At 32.5% G+C, this 22,776-nt stretch overlaps 2 protein-coding genes across 2 annotated transcripts in view; one reads left to right on the forward strand and one right to left on the reverse strand.

The window, feature by feature from the left end:
* Nucleotides 1-21,537, reverse strand: part of LOC113396641 (SUN domain-containing ossification factor) — a 76,823-nt gene extending 55,286 nt beyond the window's left edge. Inside the window, exons 1-2 of the mRNA XM_026634657.2 lie at nt 21,230-21,537; nt 20,912-21,157 (exon numbers count right to left, since the gene is read on the reverse strand). Coding sequence (XP_026490442.2) covers nt 20,912-21,157; nt 21,230-21,288 — 305 coding nt within the window. The 5' untranslated portion in view covers nt 21,289-21,537. The remainder of the gene's footprint in view (nt 1-20,911; nt 21,158-21,229) is intronic.
* A 423-nt stretch (nt 21,538-21,960) lies between these two features.
* Nucleotides 21,961-22,644, forward strand: LOC113396681 (oligosaccharyltransferase complex subunit ostc-A). The gene is made up of 2 exons (XM_026634726.2): nt 21,961-22,205; nt 22,281-22,644. Exons 1-2 carry the CDS (start codon nt 22,067-22,069, stop codon nt 22,589-22,591), a joined length of 450 nt encoding a protein of 149 aa, XP_026490511.1. The 5' UTR covers nt 21,961-22,066; the 3' UTR covers nt 22,592-22,644.
* Nucleotides 22,645-22,776: the final 132 nt, after the last annotated feature.

Here is a 22,776-nt window from a genome sequence, read left to right on the forward strand (position 1 = left end):
TAAAACCAGGCAAGTGCGAATCGGACACGCACTGAGGGTTCTGTATCATCAATTGTAAAAAATATATTAATAAAAAAAGCATATTATTCAATGCAAAATTATAAAGATGATAAAAAAGCTTCGAGCGAATACTTGTTGACTTCCAGGCAGGATATATTATTATATAATTAAGTACATATAATATTTATCTAATTATTTATTATGTATTGAACTAACATATTGTATTTTAAATGTTGAAAAAGAATAACTACTGAGTTTATTGTCGGTTGTTCTCGGTAGAGTCTGCATTCCGAACCGGTGGTAGCTTCACTTAATATAGTTTGTAAAATGAAGATTCAAAAGTACTTGTAAGAGCCTACTTGAATAAAGTATATTTGGATTTGATTTTATCACTCAATACACAATGATGTTCCAACTAATTCTACATGATATTGCTTCTTGATATTTAATGATTCTAGGTCAAGTAAAGAACCTACCCCATAGGTTTTATATCCCTTTGCGGAAATGCGACATAAACGACCGTATCTTTTGATGTAGACTTAGGGATTCGATTTTGATTTTTATAGCTCCAAGGGTCCGCAGGCCCTTCTCAATAGTTGGTATTAATATCAACTTTATACCTCTACCCTATCCTGAGAAAAAGGGTCTTGACGGACGACGCAGTGATCTTATAAGGTTTCTTCCTTTACTTTAGAAGCACGGAACCCTAAAAACAGCTGTTTCTTCTCGCATCGAACAAACAATTAATATCTCAGAACACCTCGGTACAAATACGAAAGTTCAATATGTTTTTACTGGCGGCAATATAGCCAAAGGCTCTCGTTGCTTCGTGCAATTCCAAAGTCATATTTCTATTATTTCTTACCATAATTAATACACGTCCATAAATACAAATGAACTTGCTGAATTTAAAACATAAAATTGGCTCCGTAACATGAGAGTGTTAATTTGACTCGTGTTTGGAAACTTGTGTGTGTGTGTGTGTGTCGTTAAACTTATGATCAACCTAACGTGGTCATTACGGTAGACATCGCAGCTCTATATTATCAATGCTAACACAAGAAAAATTTAAACGATAAATATTGCGATTAAAAATAATTGTATGGTAACGTTCGATTTTTAACTTATTTGTCGTTCTTCAAGTAAATACGAGCTTATAATAACGAAATTCCCAATCCAAAAACCTTTTTAAAGCATTCGTTTTCATAATAGAATACTGTAGATATATTTAGTGTATCATATAATCTACAGGAGCCGAGATGGCCCAGTGGTTAGGACGCGTGCATCTTAACCAATGATTTCGGGTTCAAACCCAGGCAGGCACCACTGAATTTTCATGTGAATTCTGCCACATGTGTAATCCACCAATCAGCATTGAAGCAGTGTGGTGGAATATGCTCCAAACCTTCTCCCAACGGGAAAGGAGGCCTTAGCCCAGCAGTGGGAAATTTACAGGTTGCTAATGTAAATGTAAAATAATCAACATTTCCAAGCTATGTATTCAATATAATGCTACAAAATATTATAAATGCTATTACTAAGTTGATTTAGATGAAATTTGATATGGAGATAGTTTTGAGTCCCCGGGAAGGACATAGACTAGGTACTTTTTTAATTTACCGCCCGAAGGCGTAAAATGAGGGTTAATGGTTTGTGTGCCATAGGTAAATTTTTATAAATTTGCACAATTAAAGCCGCAGGTTTAGCTAGTAACGCTATAAAATAAAAATTCAATATTTTTGAAAGCTTATTTAATAAAGTGTATTTTGATGGTTAAAGGTTAAATTAATTCGGCCACAAAGACCAATTTTATAGAAAAAAAAACAAGCCAAATGAGTAGAAGGTATTCCATATATAAAAAACCATGAGTGGAAACGCAAATACAGGTGATTTTCATTGTCTGATGCGACTGTAATCCGACAAGACTGGAGTGCGTTTAAAGTTCTTTCACGAGAATGCACACTTGCATTTTCATACAGACTTACGGAAATTTCTTGACAGACATACTAGAACAATGATGTAGTTTAATTTATGAGTAAAGAATTAGTTAAAAAAATTTATAACACATCTTAGTAATGAAACGATCGCCTCTGTCATTAGTTACTTAAAATCATTTAAAGTAAAATATATGAAAAAAAAAAAACACAAAAAATACTAACCAGTGTCTCAAAGGTTCTTTTCAAGTTATATTTTTTATTTATTAAACTTATGGCAGATTATTAAAACTGAATTGTAAGTTTGAAGAAATTATTTAAAAAAAAAAAGTCAAAATCGAAACGATGTACAATCATGTTACATAATATAAAGCATTATTTAAGCTTGTCGTTACCTATATTCCTTTAGCTGGTAGGTACGCGATATTAAATTTTAATTGTGTACGCTTTACGACGAAAAAAAGTTCGCCTTAACCGAACCTAACCCCGTCGTCGCCGGTCGTCGCTGCGTTACGTTGTTTAATTAATTAGCATTTATTATTGTACGATTGTGTCGAACATCTCGATGACTGGAGTGAATATAATCTACAATATCATTACATTAGATTAACAGCCTGTAAATTTCCCACTGTTGGGCTAAGGGCTCCACTCCACACGCTGCTGCAATGCGGTTTGTTGGATACAGATGTGGCAGAATTTCGTTGAAATTAGACACATGCAGGTTTCCTCACGATGTTTTCCTTCACCGCCGAGCACGAGATGAATTATAAACACAAATTAAGCACATGAAAAATCAGCGATGCTTGCCTGGGTTTGAACCCGCAATCATGTCGATATCATCGCAATGATCGTTTACGATTATTTAAAACGTACAAATATTAAATAAAGAAGAGGTAATCAACAATAGATTTTATAATATGAATGTGTTATATCAGTTGTTTAATTCCGCAAGTTTAATTATCATTGTGTGTGTGTGTGTGTGTATTTTTCAAATGTGCGTAACTCCTATAATTCAGATATTCTACTTTTATTTGTGTATGTCTTTTTGGTGTTAATATTGAATAAATAAATAACTACGGACCTTTAGATTCTCACCCCAAGTCGAACTAATAAAATTTGTATTTTTCTATCTCATAATTAAAGAAATCTCAGTAACCGCTTGGAGTTTAGTAGTTGGCTTTGGAGAGCTGTGAGATTGTGTTCCATCTCTCTCTGGTGGTGTTGTTATTTTACCTTAAGCATGAGGAAAAACGGCGAAAAAATTTTGTACCAATTTTTTTGATTTATTTTTTATTTTTTGTATCATCACAGACAGGTTGACCTTGCCTTTGTTGATTCTTCTTTTTAATTTGTATTTTTTTTAATTTAGTGTTCCTGTTTACAACTATTTGAAACGTCTAAAAATAAACCGTTAAACAATAAACAAACCTACCAGTATAGAAACCAAATGCTAAAACCGATACAAGAAACCTAAAATAAATAACGATTAAACTTATCGATACGAAAATTACTAGCTGTCACAGAAAATTATTTCAGTGGTAAAGAATCGATAACGTGAAACCATAATCCGCATTTCCCAACACTAGTAAAGACTCAATCAGTATCGTTAAGGAAACAATAAAGGTATAGTTAAATATAAAACGGACATTATTGTTATCCATAAACTGCCTAACAAGCAGTTGATGTCAGATAGTCGCGTTTTATTGCAACTATGGCAACTCGATTTTATGTCGATGCGATTTCGCGTACATTTTGAATCGAATAAAATGATATATAAACGATAAAATATACACACAGCTTATCACTATAAATGAGATAGATATACATATCTTAGGTGAATAATCGAAATCTTTGTCAATTTTCAACCAAAGTGTTCAAAGTAAAGTATATTAGTCATTTGCGGAATGTAGGCGAGAAAACGGAGCACTAAATGGTAAATAATCAAGTCACAATAAATCACTGGCAATAAGAAGTATAAGCCGATTTGAGAACGACAATGCTCTCTCAACGACAGCGTCTGGAATATTATAGCCCCTATTGACTTTTTAATTACACTGGCTTATTCACCTTCCAAACGGGAACGAAACAATATAAATCTACAATTTGTGATTGGCTGGTATTGAACGAGACGGGCCTGCACAAATCTCTACAACTGGACAAATATTGGTAAAGCTGCTCAGACTTAAGACCATTTCTGACACAGAGCTGACACTATAAATAGAAATTTAAATTAATTCTCGATAAAAAATATCTATACATACCAATGGCACTTTCAGTGCCACCTGCTTATTCTAAACTATCCGGCCGCATCGTGCACAGACGATTACGACCTCTATGCAATGGTCAATCCGTCGACAATTCCATAAACCAGTCCAACTACGGCGCGTGTTACTAGATTTATTATTGCGATTCAGTTTATCATTTCACTTTCAAAATCGTGTCGGATACTAGAAATTGTGTGGGAGACAGTCGTAGGGGCTCGAGGCAGATTGGCCGGCTTTCCCTAAGATACTCGTAAATAACTTATAGATTTCAAATAACATAACTGTTTGGATTGTTTATGCCACTGTATTTAGATTTAAGATTGGTTGTAAAATTTTAATAGGCTCGCCCGAAGATTTAATAGTACAATTGTACGAATAGCGATAATGTGATTGACTCGAAATCTATAGAAAGCCAAGTGTTTGAATTTATGTAATGCTTAAGTGATATTTTCCCATTGATGTGAGATGAATTCGACTTAAGTTATTTATTTAGGTTCCGATAACTATCTGACCTACAGACATTATCTGATACTAAACGTCTAACTGCCATTTATCTGGTTCGTGTAACAGATCTCACTCAAGCAGGGTTAGCCTGTAAGAACTCACTTCGTATACAACTCGTTAAAACTGGACATGGGACTTAAGGTGATACGCTATTTTGATGCTAATATTCATTAAATGTTATAATTATTACGGTCAATATCGCATATCAATAAGTGACATATCGATCGTGTTCTGATATGAGTTACGAATTCGAGGATCTAGGTTTGGATATGTTTGAAAAGTCAATTTTATATCAAATTATGTAACAGTCATTACATACATACCATTTCATATATATATTTAAAAGCAGATCGAATGTATTGTTTAATATTCAATTGTACCATTATCATAGCATAACTAATATGTATAACGAATTAAAAATCGTTCCGCTCGCGTTATGAATCACTCCACATTGATTTATACAAAGGATTATAAAACGAGACAAACTTAATAACATAAAATTTATTAATGTTCTATATATATATATATTTTTTTTTTAATTAATCTTCTATATTAATAATTTCGTGCACGTCTACGATAGACCCGACCGAAACCTATCCACAATTATATATCGTTAAAAAATTATTATTCTTTAGGCGATAACGTATCTAAAATCAAAATCTGTAATATAGATATTTCGATATTAAATCCTTGAAATTCAATGACATGAAGTTCAACGGGCGGCCATGTTTGACGTTCGTTCGAATAATATCGTGCACGGGTACGGTTAGTTAGCATATTTATATTTGTTTAGCTTTGTTTATTTCAATCGAGCAAAGCCGGGTTTCATCTAGTTAATAATAATATTAAGTAATAATAAATGTCCCAATAAAGAATTTAGGGAGAGCCGAGATGGCCCTAGGATAGGATACATGAACTCAACCTAAAATTGCAGGTTCAAATACGGGCAAGCCGCACTGAGTTTAAGTGCTTTATTTGTCGTAGTGATTCCATGCTCGGCGGTGGAGGCAAACGTCGTGAAGAAAAGTGCTCCCATTGGACGAAGTTCCACACGTTGATTCTCCAACCATCATCATCATCATCATCATCATCCTCCTGCCCTTACCCCAATTTTACTTGGGGTCGGCGCAGCATGTCTTCTTCCATACTTCTCTGTCGGACGTCGTCTCTCAAGTAACATTCTTTCTAACCATATCGTCTTTCACACAATCCATCCATCGTTTCTATGGTCGTCCCCTACCTATATAACCATCCACATCCATTCTCAAAACCTTTCTCAAAACAACATGGTCCTCATTCCTCCGCAGAACATGTCCACACCAAGACAGCCGGTTTCCAGATAGCTTCTTGATTCTCCAGCCATCGTATGTATTATTTGAACTTCACTCCTTTCTAGTAATCATTACTCTTTACAGTCTGTTAAGCTCTTTAAGGAGTTTGTCGCAGGTGTTAGGTATAAAAGTAACATATGTCCTCCCTTGGGGTTCAAGGTCGCTTCATACCGAGCTTAATTTTTTTCAATTTTAGTCGTGAAACCGTAACAGACAGACAGGTAGAATTACTTTCGCATTTATAATATAAGTATAGATTATTATGAAGGAGATTTAAGGTAACAAAATAGTAACTTATTAATAAAATGATGCATGATAATACCATGGCGTAGTGCGTGTGGTCGAGGAGTAAAGCCGAGGGCTCCTCTAGTTTAAAAACAATAACAACAAAACCAGAATTAGAATAACTTACTGGTAACGCTAAGGGCACTCCAATCACGTATACATTTTAAAGCACAAATATCGTAAAGATATTAGAAAAACAAAACATACATTTCCTGGATCAGACAAACGTTCATAACGAGCAGAAACCATTAGTAATAATCGACTCAACGGATATGGTAAATCAACTTTCGCTGATAGATAGCGGACAGGAGTGCAAACGCGTATGTTATCAGATAGCTATAAATGGAGTCACTAGTCATTTACGTCAGTTTAAAAGACTACCGAGCTGTCTCTGGTCTTACAAATGAAAGCGTACTAACAATGGTACGGCTTAAACATAATGGTACGCATGAACGGGAACCGTGTTAACTTTGTTCGGCTTTCGTATTGTACGATTGTGTGAAAGCTCACGTGAAATACATATCCCTCGTTACGTGAGCGTCGTTCTCAAACACGCTTCTTGTATTTATTGAATGGAAAATATCATATTTACCTGTTAAGTCGATCAACGTTTCAAATTTGATACGAACTTTAGCTAAATATTTCAAAAGGAAAAGTATTATAAAAGTTCGAAAAAATATATAATTTATGTCAAGAAAGATGGGCGAGTGACTCATACAAAGATCTTAACTAAAAATTACGGGTTTGAATCTGGTTACAGGTGTTTAAGTTGTGCTTATAATTAAACTTGTACTCCGCGGTGAAGGATAATGACACAAAGAGACCTTGCTTCCCTTTTAGATGGAATTCTGACACTTATGCATCCACCAACTTGCAAAGCGTGGTGGAACAGGCTTCAAACCTTCTCTTTAAGATCTGGTATTTGTTTACTAGCGAAACGTTTAGAAGCTGTTACTTCTCCTATATTTTTTATTTAAATACAACATCCAATAAAGAGTAATCATATTATTATATATAAGATACACCGTCATAGGATGTAACAAAACAACATAAAAATAAAACAAAAAAACATAAGTTTAACTTAACGTTTATTTCGAAAATTACCTCATTGAAATTCGAGTATTTTGTAAACTAGCAAACATTCCGAAATCACATACACACTTCAATTTACAAAATCATTTAGTCAATTTAAATATAAGAAGAATTGACGATACAACTCCAGCGCCAGTCAACCGAACCGATACCACATCTGTGCAAAGATCATATAAGATGTTAATAAAGTCCAATATTTATTCACGGTTGACATTTATCGTTGCATTCGTATATTTAGGGTCCAATTGGCTACACAAGGAACTCCGTCTATCAAAATTACAATATAATAAGTAACTAACAATCTTAGCGAGCAAGAAAGCTACCGTTTCAATAAAACTACACGATATACCAACATTATTCGGTCGTGCATTTGATTTATTCATGCGACACCATAATAAATAACGACCATTAACATATCGCCATATAGAGTCATAGATTTTACTATCGCTTCGAGATTTGTATTTGAAATCGGTAAGTTCACCTTTAGCTCTGACAGTCTTGTACGACAGTATATATTGCAAGGAAACATATTCGTCAATTCAAATTTCGTGCAGTTGATGGCATTGGATGTAAGATAACACGCATAATATCGAGTAAAGCGGTGAGCTTAATTTCTAAATGGTAACGTATAAAAATCATATAAATATTAATACTGTTATAAAATTTCACTCATTTATGGTACCTGTATAATTAGTTAAGTTAAATTGGTATGGCCCTGTGGTTAGGCAAGGCCCGAGTTAGCGCGTCTTGTGTATCCATTACAACGCATTAGAACAGTGGAAAAAAATCTTCTCTCAAAAAATATATGGGACGCCTTAGAATAACTGAGGGACGGGATGTTGCTTGACTATCAGTGCAATATTAAAAAAATATATATGTAACCTTTAAAAAGTTTTTTTTAGTTATTGATGATGATACGTAATATTTGATAACCATTTCCTGCAATGCAATACACAGTCAACTGTAGGCTTAAGATGTTATTTGTAATTTCACGGTATACCAACATCCCACTTATCTATTCAAACATGTCATTAATATATATACACAAATATAAATTTAAAAAAAATAGTGTATTAATCCCGTGAAAACTAACGCAGAATCGTCCGTGTATACTAGCATGCGTGTACTTAGTGGTCATCATTTGATAAATAATCAAAGATTTAAACATATTGAGCTACACAGACTCACAAACACTTTAACCCGGAACACAACAACCAACCCTACTGGTTTACAGAGGTAGTTCAACTGATGAATTGATGGAATCTATTTAGACGGACATTCATAAAGTCCAATTGTGTTGATCTATTGTCAAAATTATATTAAATCTCTTTTATGTATACATAATTTACTACATCCTGTATTATATGATATATTAACAATTCACAAAGCGTTCATCTGAAATATTTTAACAGCACCATAAGTGATAGCTCACTATTACAATGAGGTCGTTAATCTTTCAAAAATATATTAATTTTCACTACAAATATCTTAATAGGATCGAGGATTACGTCCTCCGAACCGACTTAGATCGAACCACCATTCCCAACTAAGGAACAAACGCATTGAGTGCAATTTCATAAACCGATGGGCAAGTAATCCGATGGGCAAGTAATCCGATGGGCAAGTAATCCGATGGGCAAGTAATCCGACCGAAAGAAGTTGACGGAAGGCATTCGAGGCAAAGTAGTGTGTACGCTAACATCGAAAACCCTGGTTGGTATTGAAAATTTAAGAAACTCTTTGTTTAGAGATTACTTAGTGGCACATTACTTTGTGCAAGCTAAAGGTACCAAATACATAGTAAAGCTATTTTCCGGTCTGTTTTTGAATGATGAGTGTGTCAACGTAATTACAGGTGCAAGGGTCCTAACATCTTAGTACATGACTTTAAATACGTGACTGTATTTTAGATGTTGAAAAAGAGTAACTACTGAGTTTCTTGCCGATTCTTCTCGGTAGAATTTACATTCCGAACCGGTAGTAGCTTTATTTAAATGACGATTCAAAAGTGCTTGTAAAAGCCTACTTGAATAAAGTATATTTTGATTTTGATTTTGTGGTGACTTGAAATCAGGTGGTTAAATCGCCAGCCCACCTATCTATTTGAAATTAAAAACAAAAAATCATATCAGTAGTTGAACTGCCACTTTCCCATTTAAAGACACCAGGTGTACAAGACTTGGGTCTAGTTATTCTATAGAGGAAGTGCTACTGCGTATTCTCGAAATCATACATTTATTATTTTGTTAAAATTTTTACATAACTTTATTCTTGATTTTATTTTAAAATTATTTGATTAATTATTTAAAAAAATATTGTCGCTATATCCTCTTGTAAAACAACCAAATTTTTTTTTGAAATGCATATTTAAGTACAATTAATTACATAACAATATCCTTACATATGTGTTTATTATTTAATAATTCGCTAAATGATTTATATTTAAAATCAAACAAATTTGCTTTGCATTGCTCGGGTGATGCAAATTAATTATAATTATTCAATTAAAAGGCAATCATTTAAATTGGAATAAAAATGACATCCATTGAAGTTAATGAGTAACATACCATTAGGGACGCGTCCCCTGAGTTTCCCCTTTTATTTTTCCTGAACATATAATTATTGCAAGCTTAAATAGAATTAAAAAAAATAGCATTAAAATGAATGCTTCAAATAATTAAACAATTACTAATATTCCTATTTACCCCTCCAATTAGGTTTAAAGCTTGCGCTACAGTGGGGACGACAGCCCAAGGGATCAGGATCGATCCTGCGACATCTTACATCACCAGGCGGCTCGTAAACCTTTGCGCTATTGACGTTACCCTTGAGGTATAACCTGTTCAATACTTTAAAAAAAACATTGTTATGCGATATTATATAACACAAAAAGGGCGAAATATTAGACACCGAAATGTTTTCATAAAAAAAAGAACAGTATTAGAGTTCAATTACGAGCAGTGTAGACTATGTAGCCGGTAAAAGCTATGACACATTCGAACGGTACTCGATCGTGAATTCCGCGACCATTCCAATGGTAGAGTTTGACACCTAAAGCTGAAGCAGACAGTGAACGACCGATTGCAACAACCTCGAGCGATACCTTCGCAGCGAGACAACACTTTCATAATGAGGAAAATAAATGACTGACATTCGTGTACACAATTTGGAAACAGTTTCTTATATTTACTTAAGATGTGATTATGATATCTTACGGATTTATTCATCAAACTCTTGTATTTGATAGTTTACACTAAATTGCAACGTCAAATTTAAGTTCAATGTTTCTATATGCAACATTCTCAACGAAAAATAATTGACTTTTCTTATTGTATAAATATTATGTAGTATGTAGTAATATTATATAGTATCGATCCGTTTGTCCCAAAAAATATACATCGGTACTTAAAGTAAGTATTGTAGATTAAAATTAAAATAAAAAAAAATATAATAGTATTCATTATGTTACATACTGCCTGCATACGATTAAGAAAAAGAGCTTAATATTTTATCTGACGGATGCGCTTTAGAGTGAGGAGCATAGAGCAGCGGAACAAAGCAGCGCCACAAAGCGGATTATTATTTTATTCCAAAAGTTTGGATTATTATTTTATTGCAAACGATTTAAGGACTATTTCCAACATTATTAACGTGGAAACAGTTTATTTCAGAAGCATTGTTGTATTATATGCTAAGTGTTAGTTATATGCTTTCTGCGTATATACCAATTTATTATATAACGACTCTGGACAGCGGGGATTATACGATTAATCAAGTTTACAAGACTGTCAAAGACGGAACAAGAAAAGTCTCTGAAAAAGTACTCAGTAGGTAATAAACTATTTGTTAATTACTTAAAAAAATATAACTTAATAATCAAAGATGATTGATTCTGATATGTTACTGTAATTCGACATATACTTGAAATGCGAGGCCTTTCAAGAGTCAAATAAAACTATATCGTCATAATCAATGTTAACGCAAGTCACGTGATCATCTATCTTTATACGTATTGCATAATGTTTATTTTTTTTACATATATATTAAATATGAATATCAAGACTACGTGGTTTTGTTGATACTGGGGCTAATTCTACTAACAAAATGACATTTTATCGCAATAAAATCAAAACATAATCGTCGCCCTTTAGCCGTTTTCCGATTCTACGTTGTGGTCACAGTTGGATCGGAATAGAACCGGGATTATATCGTTACCATTATAAACTGGTAGCTTTAGTTCCCAGTTACGATTCAGTTGAGAAATATTTTTCTGAATAATAGTCGAAGTTGAATCGGGAATGTAGCATTACCATTATAAATTGACCCCTTAAAAGGTTTCCTAATTAGTATGTCTAATTTTAAAACTGTCGAGCGTCTTCAAAATCATTTCAACAAATTAAAGACCACGTACACAATCACGGGCAACAGGTTGTCGTAAATAAAGCATTAGTGTGCAGTCACCCTAATAAAAGGCACTTACAACCGTGCCCACGCTTCTGTTCCACGGGGCCGAGCCTCCAGGCGTCGTTATGGCACAGTTGATCCATGATAACCTCTGGTGGGACTGAGAACGGTTTAATTGTTGTGTATAACGAAGCAAGCCTTCCGCAGACTAGATACAGGTCGGCTAACTTTCCTAGATACGTGCATTTTCGATTTAATTCGCTTTTCACTTTTACTTTGTACGTGTTTAGGAATTAATCGAATATTCAAACATTGGAACTGTTTAATTCTATTGAATTGTTTTGATTGATACGATTAATCAATTATAATGTTTCTATTATTGTGAATGGGAAAGTTTCGTTTCTTTTTTAGTAATTTAGTCACGCTCGAGCGACTTGACTGATTGTGATTAAATTATAGGTACATACGTACAGAAGAGATGTCGTGGAATGCACGTTGGTTATTTAATAAAACATTTATACACTCTAAGGATTAGCAAATTGAGTCTGTTTTTCGTTCCAACTGTTATCACTTAAAGTGAGTTGAAAATAGGTATCTAAATTACCTAAAAGGATAAAAGTAAATTTATGAACGTATCAAAGAGTACACTACACTACGCTCATGTCATTCTTTTATTTATTTTAATTTAATTTAATCTGGCTTATTGTAATTTAGCTTATTTCGATTTAAATTAATTTTATAGATTTTATGGATACATATTTAAACCTCGTTAATTTATTAATTATTTCATATTATATACCTACCGAGGCACTATCTATATACCTAACATAAACATAATCAGCCTGTAAATTTCCCACTGCTGGGCTAAGGCCTCCTCTCCCGTTGAGGAGAAGGTATGGAGCATATTCCACCGCGCTGCTCCAATGCGGGTTGGTGGAATACACATGTGGCAGAATTTCGTTGAAATTAGACACATGCAGGTTTCCTCACGATGTTTTCCTTCACCGCCGAGCACGAGATGAATTATAAACACAAATTAAGCACATGAAAATTCAGTGGTGCCTGCCTGGGTTTGAACCCGAAATCATCGGTTAAGATGCACGCGTTCTAACCACTGGGCCACTGACTGTATATATACCTAATCATTCGTAATTCTAACGCTAAGCACCAATATTTATTGCTCCGTTTCGGTTGGAGGGAAGAGCCAGTATAAAGGCACGGCAGGCAACCACCTTAGTTCCCATAATTAGCGGTGCGTTGATGATGTAAGTAACAGGTTGTTGCATTAAAAAATATTTTTATAATATTAACTTTTTTTTAATTATATAAAACGTCACAAAAGTGTCAATTCGCTAAAATCCGTGCCGTTAACCCATTTCCCACTTCCCATATATCGGTGTTGCTAGCTCAATACATCATTTTGGCATTTTCTTTGAATTTTTAATAATAAAATAAATTATATTTATTTTATCATAAATAATATTTATAATAAATTATATTTATTTTATCAGTGCAGTGGAATAATTATTACAATTAGATTTTATTATCTAATTCGTTTGTTGTATTTGTTGGAAGTGATTTTGCATCGTTTCAGATTAATTTATTAGCTGTCATCCAATAAAGGGTTAGTATTTGTTTGAAAATATCGGAAATTTATTATGACAGATTTATTTTGCCTTATAAATCTTCTAAATTTATAAGGCAATTTCAAATTCTAAAGCCTTATATTATTAGTAATTTTTTCATGCAATTGATTTTTAATTAAACTATTTATGATATAGTTCTGGTACACATGCGGCCTTCTAAAGATCTAATTAATAATCATATAATTTCTAGAAATGAGTTGTAATTATAATGTACTAGATAAGGTAAATTGTAAGAGAAAAACGGGACTGACATTTTGTATAAAAAAAAATTTACAGTTGGTTTTTAATTAATAACAGAATTCTGGCAGCCGGTAATAAAATCACCGATGTACTCCAAGCCGATTGTGAGCCAAGAGTGATTTAGAGTTCAATTTTTAAAAAAGCGAGTATCTAATACGTATTGACTTTGGCAGGATATATTATATATTGTTGTATTTAACTAACCTATTATTTTTATTTATTGTGCTGTGATGTTCAATTAGGACAACCATGTCCTGTAATTATATGTATACAGTTTTGTATTATAAATAAATAAATAAACTAACACAATGTAACTAGTATTTTCTTGTCGGTACTTCGGTAGAATCTACATTCCAAATAGACGGTAGCTTTACTTTTATTAATATAGTTATGTAAAATAACGATTCACAAGTGCTCGTAAAAGTCCACTTGAATAAAGAATATTTTATTTTCTTATAAGGTTTTAATATTGCATCCACATTATTGCCATGAAACGAAATTAAGTATTATATAAACAAGCACAAAATAATTAATACATATCTTAGATAGCATAATTAAGAAAAAAATGCTAATACATATATGTAAACTTTTTACTTGAACACTTTTTTAAAGTGAACCGATGATGAGCCAAAATTATAAGTGTCTATATGTGGATTCAAAGACTTAATAAAGGTTTTACATCTGTAGAGACAACAGAATTGCTTGACTGACAGATGTATCTTTTTTTTTTAAATAAACATAGTTTCTCATAATACGAGTAAACTAACAGCCCGTATACGTCCTACTGCTGGGCTAAGGCTCTTCGGATAAGGGGAAAGTTTGGAACTTATTCCACCACGCTGTTCCAATGCAGGTTGATGGATACACATGTGGCAGATTCATTTAAATTAGATACATACACTGCAGGTTTCCATACAAATTGCCATTACCACCGAACTATTCAGTTTCCCGCAATCAACGGTTAAGATGCACGCGATATAATAAGTATTAGTTAAATTAGAATTGACAAGCATTAACAACAAATAATATTCAACATTAAAGCAGATGCAATACACCGAGCACGCAACTCTCGCATTCAAAATACACGCGAATGTCTCTTCTCATAATTTTCAACGCGACATTGGCACGGCGATGGCGACTCGATAAACAATTCAAATGATACAAATTTGTATGCAGAGTACAAAGTCCAAATATTTCAGTTCATGGAAACACAATAACATCGATACAGAGCTCCCTTATTCGTCACATAATAAAGAAAACCTTGAAAATACAATTTACTTCAATTGTCAGTTACATTGTTTTTTCGATATCATTATTATATAATAGGATTAATATTAAACTAGTTGATGGATTGGTCGTGAAATGTTAGGTATAGCAAAGCAGCCTCCTATCTTGGAGTTCAAATCCAAATCTCGTCAAATTCGGTTGTTTGGCCGAAAGTTTGGTTTGAGAACGCAACAGACAGACAGAGTTACTTTCGCATTTATAATATTAGGATAGATTATGTTTGTTGCTTGTTTGAATATGTCATATAGTATTATTTATATGTTATTGTCCATTATGGTGAAATTAAGGATAAAATCTAAACAAAACCTTATAAAGTGTACTTATAAGACTGATAATTTAAATCATATTTTATATTTAAATTCCCCTTTTTTCGTTTCATCGTGTATTCGTCTCGTATCACAGACGATAATGAAATACATCACGAGGAAACCTACATGGCTTTTCTATATCCATCAATCCGTTCTGGGCGATTTGGTGGAACAACACTAAGCCTTCTCCTAATAGCTTAAGAGAGATGACCCAGTTATTGATGAGATGATTAGAATACTCGAATCTCGGCTGGAGTAGCGGGTTCAAACATCGGTGTTTCCACCACACAGCATTGAACCCGCCGAGAGTGGTTAGAACGCGTACATCTTAACTGATGATTGCGGGTTCAAACCCAGGTTAGCACCACTGAATTTACATGTGCTTAATTTGTGTTTATAATTCATCCATCTCGTGCTCAGCGGTGAAGGAAAACATCGTGAGGAAACCTGCATGTGTCGAATTTCAATGAAATTCTGTCACATGTAAATCCACCGACCCTCATTGGAGCAGCGTGATGGAATATGCTCCTAACTTTCACCTCAAAAAGGGAAGGCCTCCTCTGCCTTAGCCCAGCAATGGTACCTCATGTTGACATAAGCTTCGAGACCCTCGCCTCAAGACAATCAGTCTGACATTTACATGTGAAGAAAGTATGTAATGCCGATTCATAACCTACTAGAACTAACAATATTTTTACTTGATACATTTTCGAGCTGCGATTTTATAATTAAAAAATAATAACGAATAAAAACTTATTTACTATTAATAGTATAGTCGGTAGGCAGTCGTTCTGAGTGTATAATTTAATAAATCAAATATAGATACTCATAAGTCTCATCAATTTCTAGCAAACTATCGATCACGTTTAATTATAAAAATATTACAAATGCCCATGCAACTTTTACAATAACATCAAATCAGCATCTATATACATGAAGAGCTGAACGAATTAATTTTAACGCGTTTAAACCATTAAATAACTATTTTATTATTGTATTAACCTTTACTTTTATACATACATATATAAAACTTAAATAAACTTGGTACGTATTTTTATTAAGTATGGCGTTCTTATTTTTGGGGCGAAGTTCTTTAACGCAGGTTAAAGTAAAGTGAACTGGCAGAAATAGTCACGCAAGGAAAAAGCGTTATGCCGTTAACCGCACGAAAATAGAAAAAAAAAAACAATAAATTTTGGGGGTTACCCATACTATATTATAGAACTGAAACTCAAAAATTTTTTTTCATCAATACCATACTTCTGGGTTATCTATGGATTTATTATTAGTATTTTATCTGACGGCCGTCTCGCGGCGATCGGCACGTTTGACAAATGATCGCAATGTCATTACCACCCACAAGAAGCGCAATGAGATAAAAACATTACACGACAATATACTTAGTTTTACAAAATAAAACATTTTATTTATAATTCATAGAAAACTGGCACACATCGTTTCAAGTCGACGAAGATGTCATCGTAGGGTCCAATGAAAACTTGTATTTGAATATTGTGTTGCCATCAATAATATTACATTTTAAATTGTAATGTTACGTGGCATTGCAATTGCAACAACATGCAGGTATATCAGAATAAAGTTAATCCAAATTATAGAAAAAAAATTGTAGTTACAATTATCCAAAAAAATAAATACCTACATTTTTTCGTTTGTTAGTATTTGAGAAAACAAGAGATACCTCCGGAACCGGTCGGTGATTGTTTCATAGTTAACCCTCATGTAAAATGAAACTTAAATTATAAAACAAAAGGCTGATAGAGCGCGCAACAATAAAGTGAAGCAACGAAAGCGAATACAAAATCAGAAGCGACTGCAAATTGACTGCAAGAGCGAAAGGACTCGTCTTTTTATGAATACGTCAAAAGTAAAATTTAATTATTAATTTCGTCGACGTATAAGCAGATTGATGACTAAAACACACACTGTAAATTAGTAGTAGATTTAATACTATTAACTATTATTAGACTTTAAAATTATAAGTAGACCGAAAAAAAAATTGTTTTCAAAGATTCAGTAATTTAATTACTAAATAACTATTAGTAAATTTCGTAGAAGAATTACTATTGATAGTGGATATAAAACCGTGACAAAACCGGAATAATTCCTCACATGTTGGTAAAACTTTTAACATTAATTACAATTAGAGATATAAATATAAATGAATTTGAGGGGTTTTTTACTAATCCTATTACTGAAATATATATTTGTTTTAAACATTAAGATTAATTTTCAGGAACTTACTTAAAAAGAAAATCGTAAACGACTTTTAAGAATACATTGTCTACCATTGTACACCCGTTACTAAAAAAACTTTACTGGGGGTCAACACATATAAAAATCTAAATAAACTTCATCCAAGTAACGTTTACATTAAAAGTAAAGCTAACACCGGTTCGGAATGTAGCTTCTATCGAGAAGAACCGGCAAGACTATTATTTATCCACCTCTATCTCAAGTTGCATCCTGAAATAATTTCTTCTTGCAGATGCTCCTCACGCAGTTCAACCATTTCTTTTTCATTCTTCCTCTTGCCTACCCATATCCACTGCTCAAAAAAAAAAAACCTTGATCTCTCTGCATTTCATGTCCACGCATTTTGTATCTGTGTAAATTCATTTTTGTAAGCGGGAAGTAAGATAAACATCGAGTTCTTAAGTTAATGTAAGACGCATTGAATAAACTTCAGCCGCTGTACAGTTGTGTTCAAATTCAACATTACAAATAGCAGTTATCCGTGCCGCTATATTTAGACATGCTTTCGATTTCTATTAGTTAAGTTTTACTTTTAAGGCCACTCACTTTTTGTTGATTCTATTCGTAATTACTTAAATTGTTAACTTTGTGAAAACTACTTAACAATCATATACTATTTTGCAATTAAAATAAAAATTAAAAATGTAACTAGAATGTTATTTGTTTCTAATTTTATTTTTATTTTTTTTATATATATAATCTGTCAAGTATTTTGACAGTATAATTTACGCGCCTTTTTTTGTTAAAAAAATTCGATAGATAATTTATTGTTTAATTATCTGTTGAAACAATTAATTTTAATATTATATGACTTTCAAATAAAGAATACTTTGTAATTTTAAGATTTACAGTACGCTTTACTTTCACTGTGTTAAATAAGACATTAGTTTATCGTAAAATATATGTATATTACGTGGATCGGATATGTTTCAAATAATGATTTATCATTAGTATTAATTAAAGCATTACAAATATAGGATTATTATTAATATAATCATATATTAAACGTCGGTGATGTGCGTCGTAATGAATGGATACCACGCGATACTGTTATCTCTCACCACACGCGCGCGACCTTCCTGATCCATAAGCGATTGCAATCTTTGACTATTTTCGTTTGAACGATTTTATTCATTGCATGTGTACCATAACCTTGTGGTTTGAATAGAAATAATCTTATAGTGTCAGTTATGTAACACATCATATTTATTAAGGTTTTTAGTTTTTCAGTAATTTGAAAGATTTTTGACTTTTTGTGTATAATCCTTCTCAATTTCCTTTAAGGGTTATCGGATCATCGACTAACCGTGTTGAAGGCAGGTGCCAAGTGCCATTACATTAGTCATAATCGATTTAATTGCGCATGTAATAACTTTGCGTAAGCACTTTTTTATTGGTTTTTATTTGTTTGTTCAAATGCGATAGTATCGAGGAGACCTGTGACTTTTAACTTGTTCTGAGATCTTTAATTGTCAAAAGTTAAATATTTGGCGCGTTAATAAAAATGTGACATTCAATTTTTATGATGCGCGCGCATAGGACGACATTAAAACTACATTATAAAGTTACTCACTAAACTTATTTGCATTAATTTAAAAATATTTTTTATTGTGACGGAGAAGTAGAATTCTCACGCGCGTACATAATTAGATGCAACTTTTTTTTTATTTAAGTCGGATCGTATATGTTATCTTAATGGATTAAATTAAATGTCAATGTTATACAAAATAATACAGAGTATATTTAGCTAATTTAACAGAATATATTGTGTATCTCCCACTGAGAGACGAAAGGGCTAGGGCTTATTCGGGTTGGACTGTTAGAGTTGGTGGATTTGATGTAATCTTAGCATCCAATATAGTCACTCAATGAAAAGAAAATAACACAATGATCTCAGATTATAAAATAAAAGGTAGACAGACTACGCGGGATATCATCGTGGCGGGACGTGTGTTTACTACACAATCATTAACATAAACAATTTGTTTATACAATTTTGACGTATTAACAAAAAGACGAAAAACATGATTTTCATTTTATATTAGCTTTTGTTACTCAACTATGATGTTCCGCAAACTCCATCTGTATTTTTGTTTTTTTATAACATGAGAAAATTATAATAAAACTAAATAATTAGAATAGTTATATAGTATTTTTTCATTTCAGAACGAAATAAATAAAAAATATAGAGTGTAAACGTGTGTAATATTATAATTAGTCGATGACGAAAGTTAAAAAAATATGACCACACAGTGGCAACTACGACGTGTGGCGCCATGGCGTAAATAACGGGATATCTGTCAATGACACAGTTTCGAACGATAACGACAGATAACACGGTAAAGCAATTATGATGGTGTTGCCAGGATGTTAATGTAATTTCAGTTAATAATAGCTTCATCATACTAAAACAATAAATAAATTGAGACATTATTTATCCCTCTGAACAGATATGGTTGAATACGAGACTAGTAACATAAATAAGTAATAGGATATTGTCATTCCCATATATCTCTGATTAGCTAGAAAGGACCGCGGTCTCTTATATTCTACAAACATTTCCATTTTTGTCGATAAAAGACCACAGATAACTATACTATTTCTTACTAACAGTATCTAAAACGGGATATTTACCATGTTTTTTATTTTTATTTGGTGGAGCTCGATATTTCGACATTATCTACGAATGTCTTGTTCACGAGACAAAAATATTTAAAATCTTATACTATTTCTATTAATAAAACATAAGTAGAAAAGATGCAATAAGCATTAGTAATATACTCAATAGTCTTCCAACAAAGAAATACTCTCAATATATTAAATTCGATTTTGAAAAAATAATTTAATAACTTTCTTTAAATATCAACCTAATGTGTATCTTTTGTAAACAAACTTTGAAATGTTTAACAAAACAGTTTGATGATAACCTAGCCTTTTTTAAGTGACCTTTGGAGGTCAAAGATCTGGTGAATTATGTTATTTAAACTTTACAATGTTGTATTTAATTTCATGACTTCTTTATTTGAATTTATTCTAAACATTCCAAATTTAAATTTGATAATTACAAGAATATCATATTATTATATCTATGACCTATTACTCTTTGTTTCATTTAAATTATAATTTAACTTTCTTCTGTTGCAAACTAATTTATTAGCAACATACATAACAAAGATTACTATTATTAGTATCTGTAATCAGATGTTAAAAGAGATTGAAACAATGTTGCAATACTAATAACATATTGTGCACATGTTCATTGCCTATTGTACATGTCTAGATAATTAAAATAAAACTATATTTAAATAGCCTTTCTTAATCTAACTTTCACTGTCTACTCACCCGTCTGTAGTCACTGAGTTCACAGACAGAGCCTCGGGGAATGTCATCTGGTGATGGGGTTCCTCTGTCTCTTTCTTCTCTGGTATTTCTTGGATATCCTGAGGGATATCAGGAGGTTCAATTGACTCTCCCTCTTCCATGTTTGAAGATTTTTGAGAAACATTGTGGAGGCCAGACAAGTCGTGGTTAGTATTACCATCCTCAGTTTGAAGAGCTTCAGATACCACCAATATGAAAAGAGCACAACTGGAATAGAAACAATACTATTATTATCAAAAAACTACAACTGTTATAAGAAAAAAGTGTTACTTTAATTACCTAGAAAGCACTGAAATTGTCAGTAAAGACGTGTAAATTATATACAGCCCACCCTTCATCGTAATATTAGTGAAAAATCCACAGTCCAGTTCATTTTGTGCGTAAAATTAAAACATATTCACAGCGTTTGTAAACGAGTATTATAAATTCACAAATAACTAAAACCACTCTTATAACGTACACATCCAATTCATATTTATCAATTTATTTGTAATGCAAAAAAAACAGCTGTAAACTCGAGACATTAAAAATTTGCGACAAGAAAAGAGCCCACGGACATTTTCATTGAATCTATTAAATTTGACAGTTACGAAATTCCAAGTATTTTACGGTTGAATGATCAATGTCTCGCATTCAGTCATTGGGTAAAATCAGCGAAAATAATCGATTACTTTGTTTTCACCAATCGAAATAAAACATTTAACACGAAAACTTTTTTATCATTGGCTATTTTTCAAATGATGGAAAACGTTTCTATTCACGCAGGTGTTTTTTTTTAATTTTTCAAGAAATTAGTAATCCTATAGTTTATTCTGAAAATTTACATTTACATTACATACCGCTCGATTATTAACAAGGTTATAGAACTAAATGAACCAAAAGATGCATATAATTTAAATAAAATATGTAAAACTAACTAACAGATAAGTCACCTAATATCAAAATATCATAAATTATGTTGTACATGTACAGACTTTAGTACCATTTAGTACCAGTAGAGGTAGTTCTTTTTTTCTTATCTGTATTTATAACTGCCAAAGCTATCAGCTAGTTGCCGCATCGACATCAACAGTCAGTTGGTGAATTTTGTACCGATTGAAGATTAAAACATAAAAAATGGAGGCACTATATGCAATTCCTTTCACTGTTCTTGAAATACCAAACATCAAAATCAAAAAACCATCATGGTTGCAGCCTCCTTCAGCAATGACAACGTTTTCTTTAGTGTTATTCTCATATTTCTTAGTGACTGGAGGTTAGTAGATTCTAATAGTCAGTTATCTGAATTTATAAGTAGAATCCAATAAGTAATCTTTTTTTTTTGCTATAGGTATCATATATGATGTTATTGTTGAGCCACCGAGTGTTGGGTCTACAACCGATGAACATGGTCACAGTAGGCCAGTCGCCTTTATGCCGAATAGAGTAAACGGCCAATACATCATGGAAGGACTGGCTTCTAGCTTCTTATTTTCATTGGGAGGACTTGGTTTCATCATACTCGATCGTACGCACAATCCTACCACACCTAAATTAAATAGAATCTTGTTAATATCTGTAGCATTTTTGTGCATACTAGTATCATTCTTTACGACCTGGATATTCATGAGAATGAAGCTACCAGGCTACTTGCAAAACTAATCCTTTATAATATATTTGTTTATGACTAAGTTTAAAATATATTTTTACACTGATCTAAGTTTTATTTAATGCATTTAATATACTTGGTAAGTAATAGTAATACTACTAATGTTTTTCAAATTATGTTTTTTAAAATTACAATTAAATGAAAATAATATCTTACAACCTATTTTTTTATTAATATA

This window comes from Vanessa tameamea, chromosome 4, assembly GCF_037043105.1.
Source record: "Vanessa tameamea isolate UH-Manoa-2023 chromosome 4, ilVanTame1 primary haplotype, whole genome shotgun sequence".
Lineage (NCBI taxonomy): Eukaryota > Metazoa > Arthropoda > Insecta > Lepidoptera > Nymphalidae > Vanessa > Vanessa tameamea.

What these genes read in the sequence shown, in the direction of transcription:
- LOC113396681 (XM_026634726.2), top strand. Translation starts at nt 22,067, where the DNA reads ATGGAGGCACTATATGCAATTCCTTTCACTGTTCTTGAAATACCAAAC. An exon ending in ATATTTCTTAGTGACTGGAG is followed by an intron (nt 22,206 to 22,280) that starts GTTAGTAGATTC and finishes TTTTTGCTATAG; the next exon opens with GTATCATATATGATGTTATT.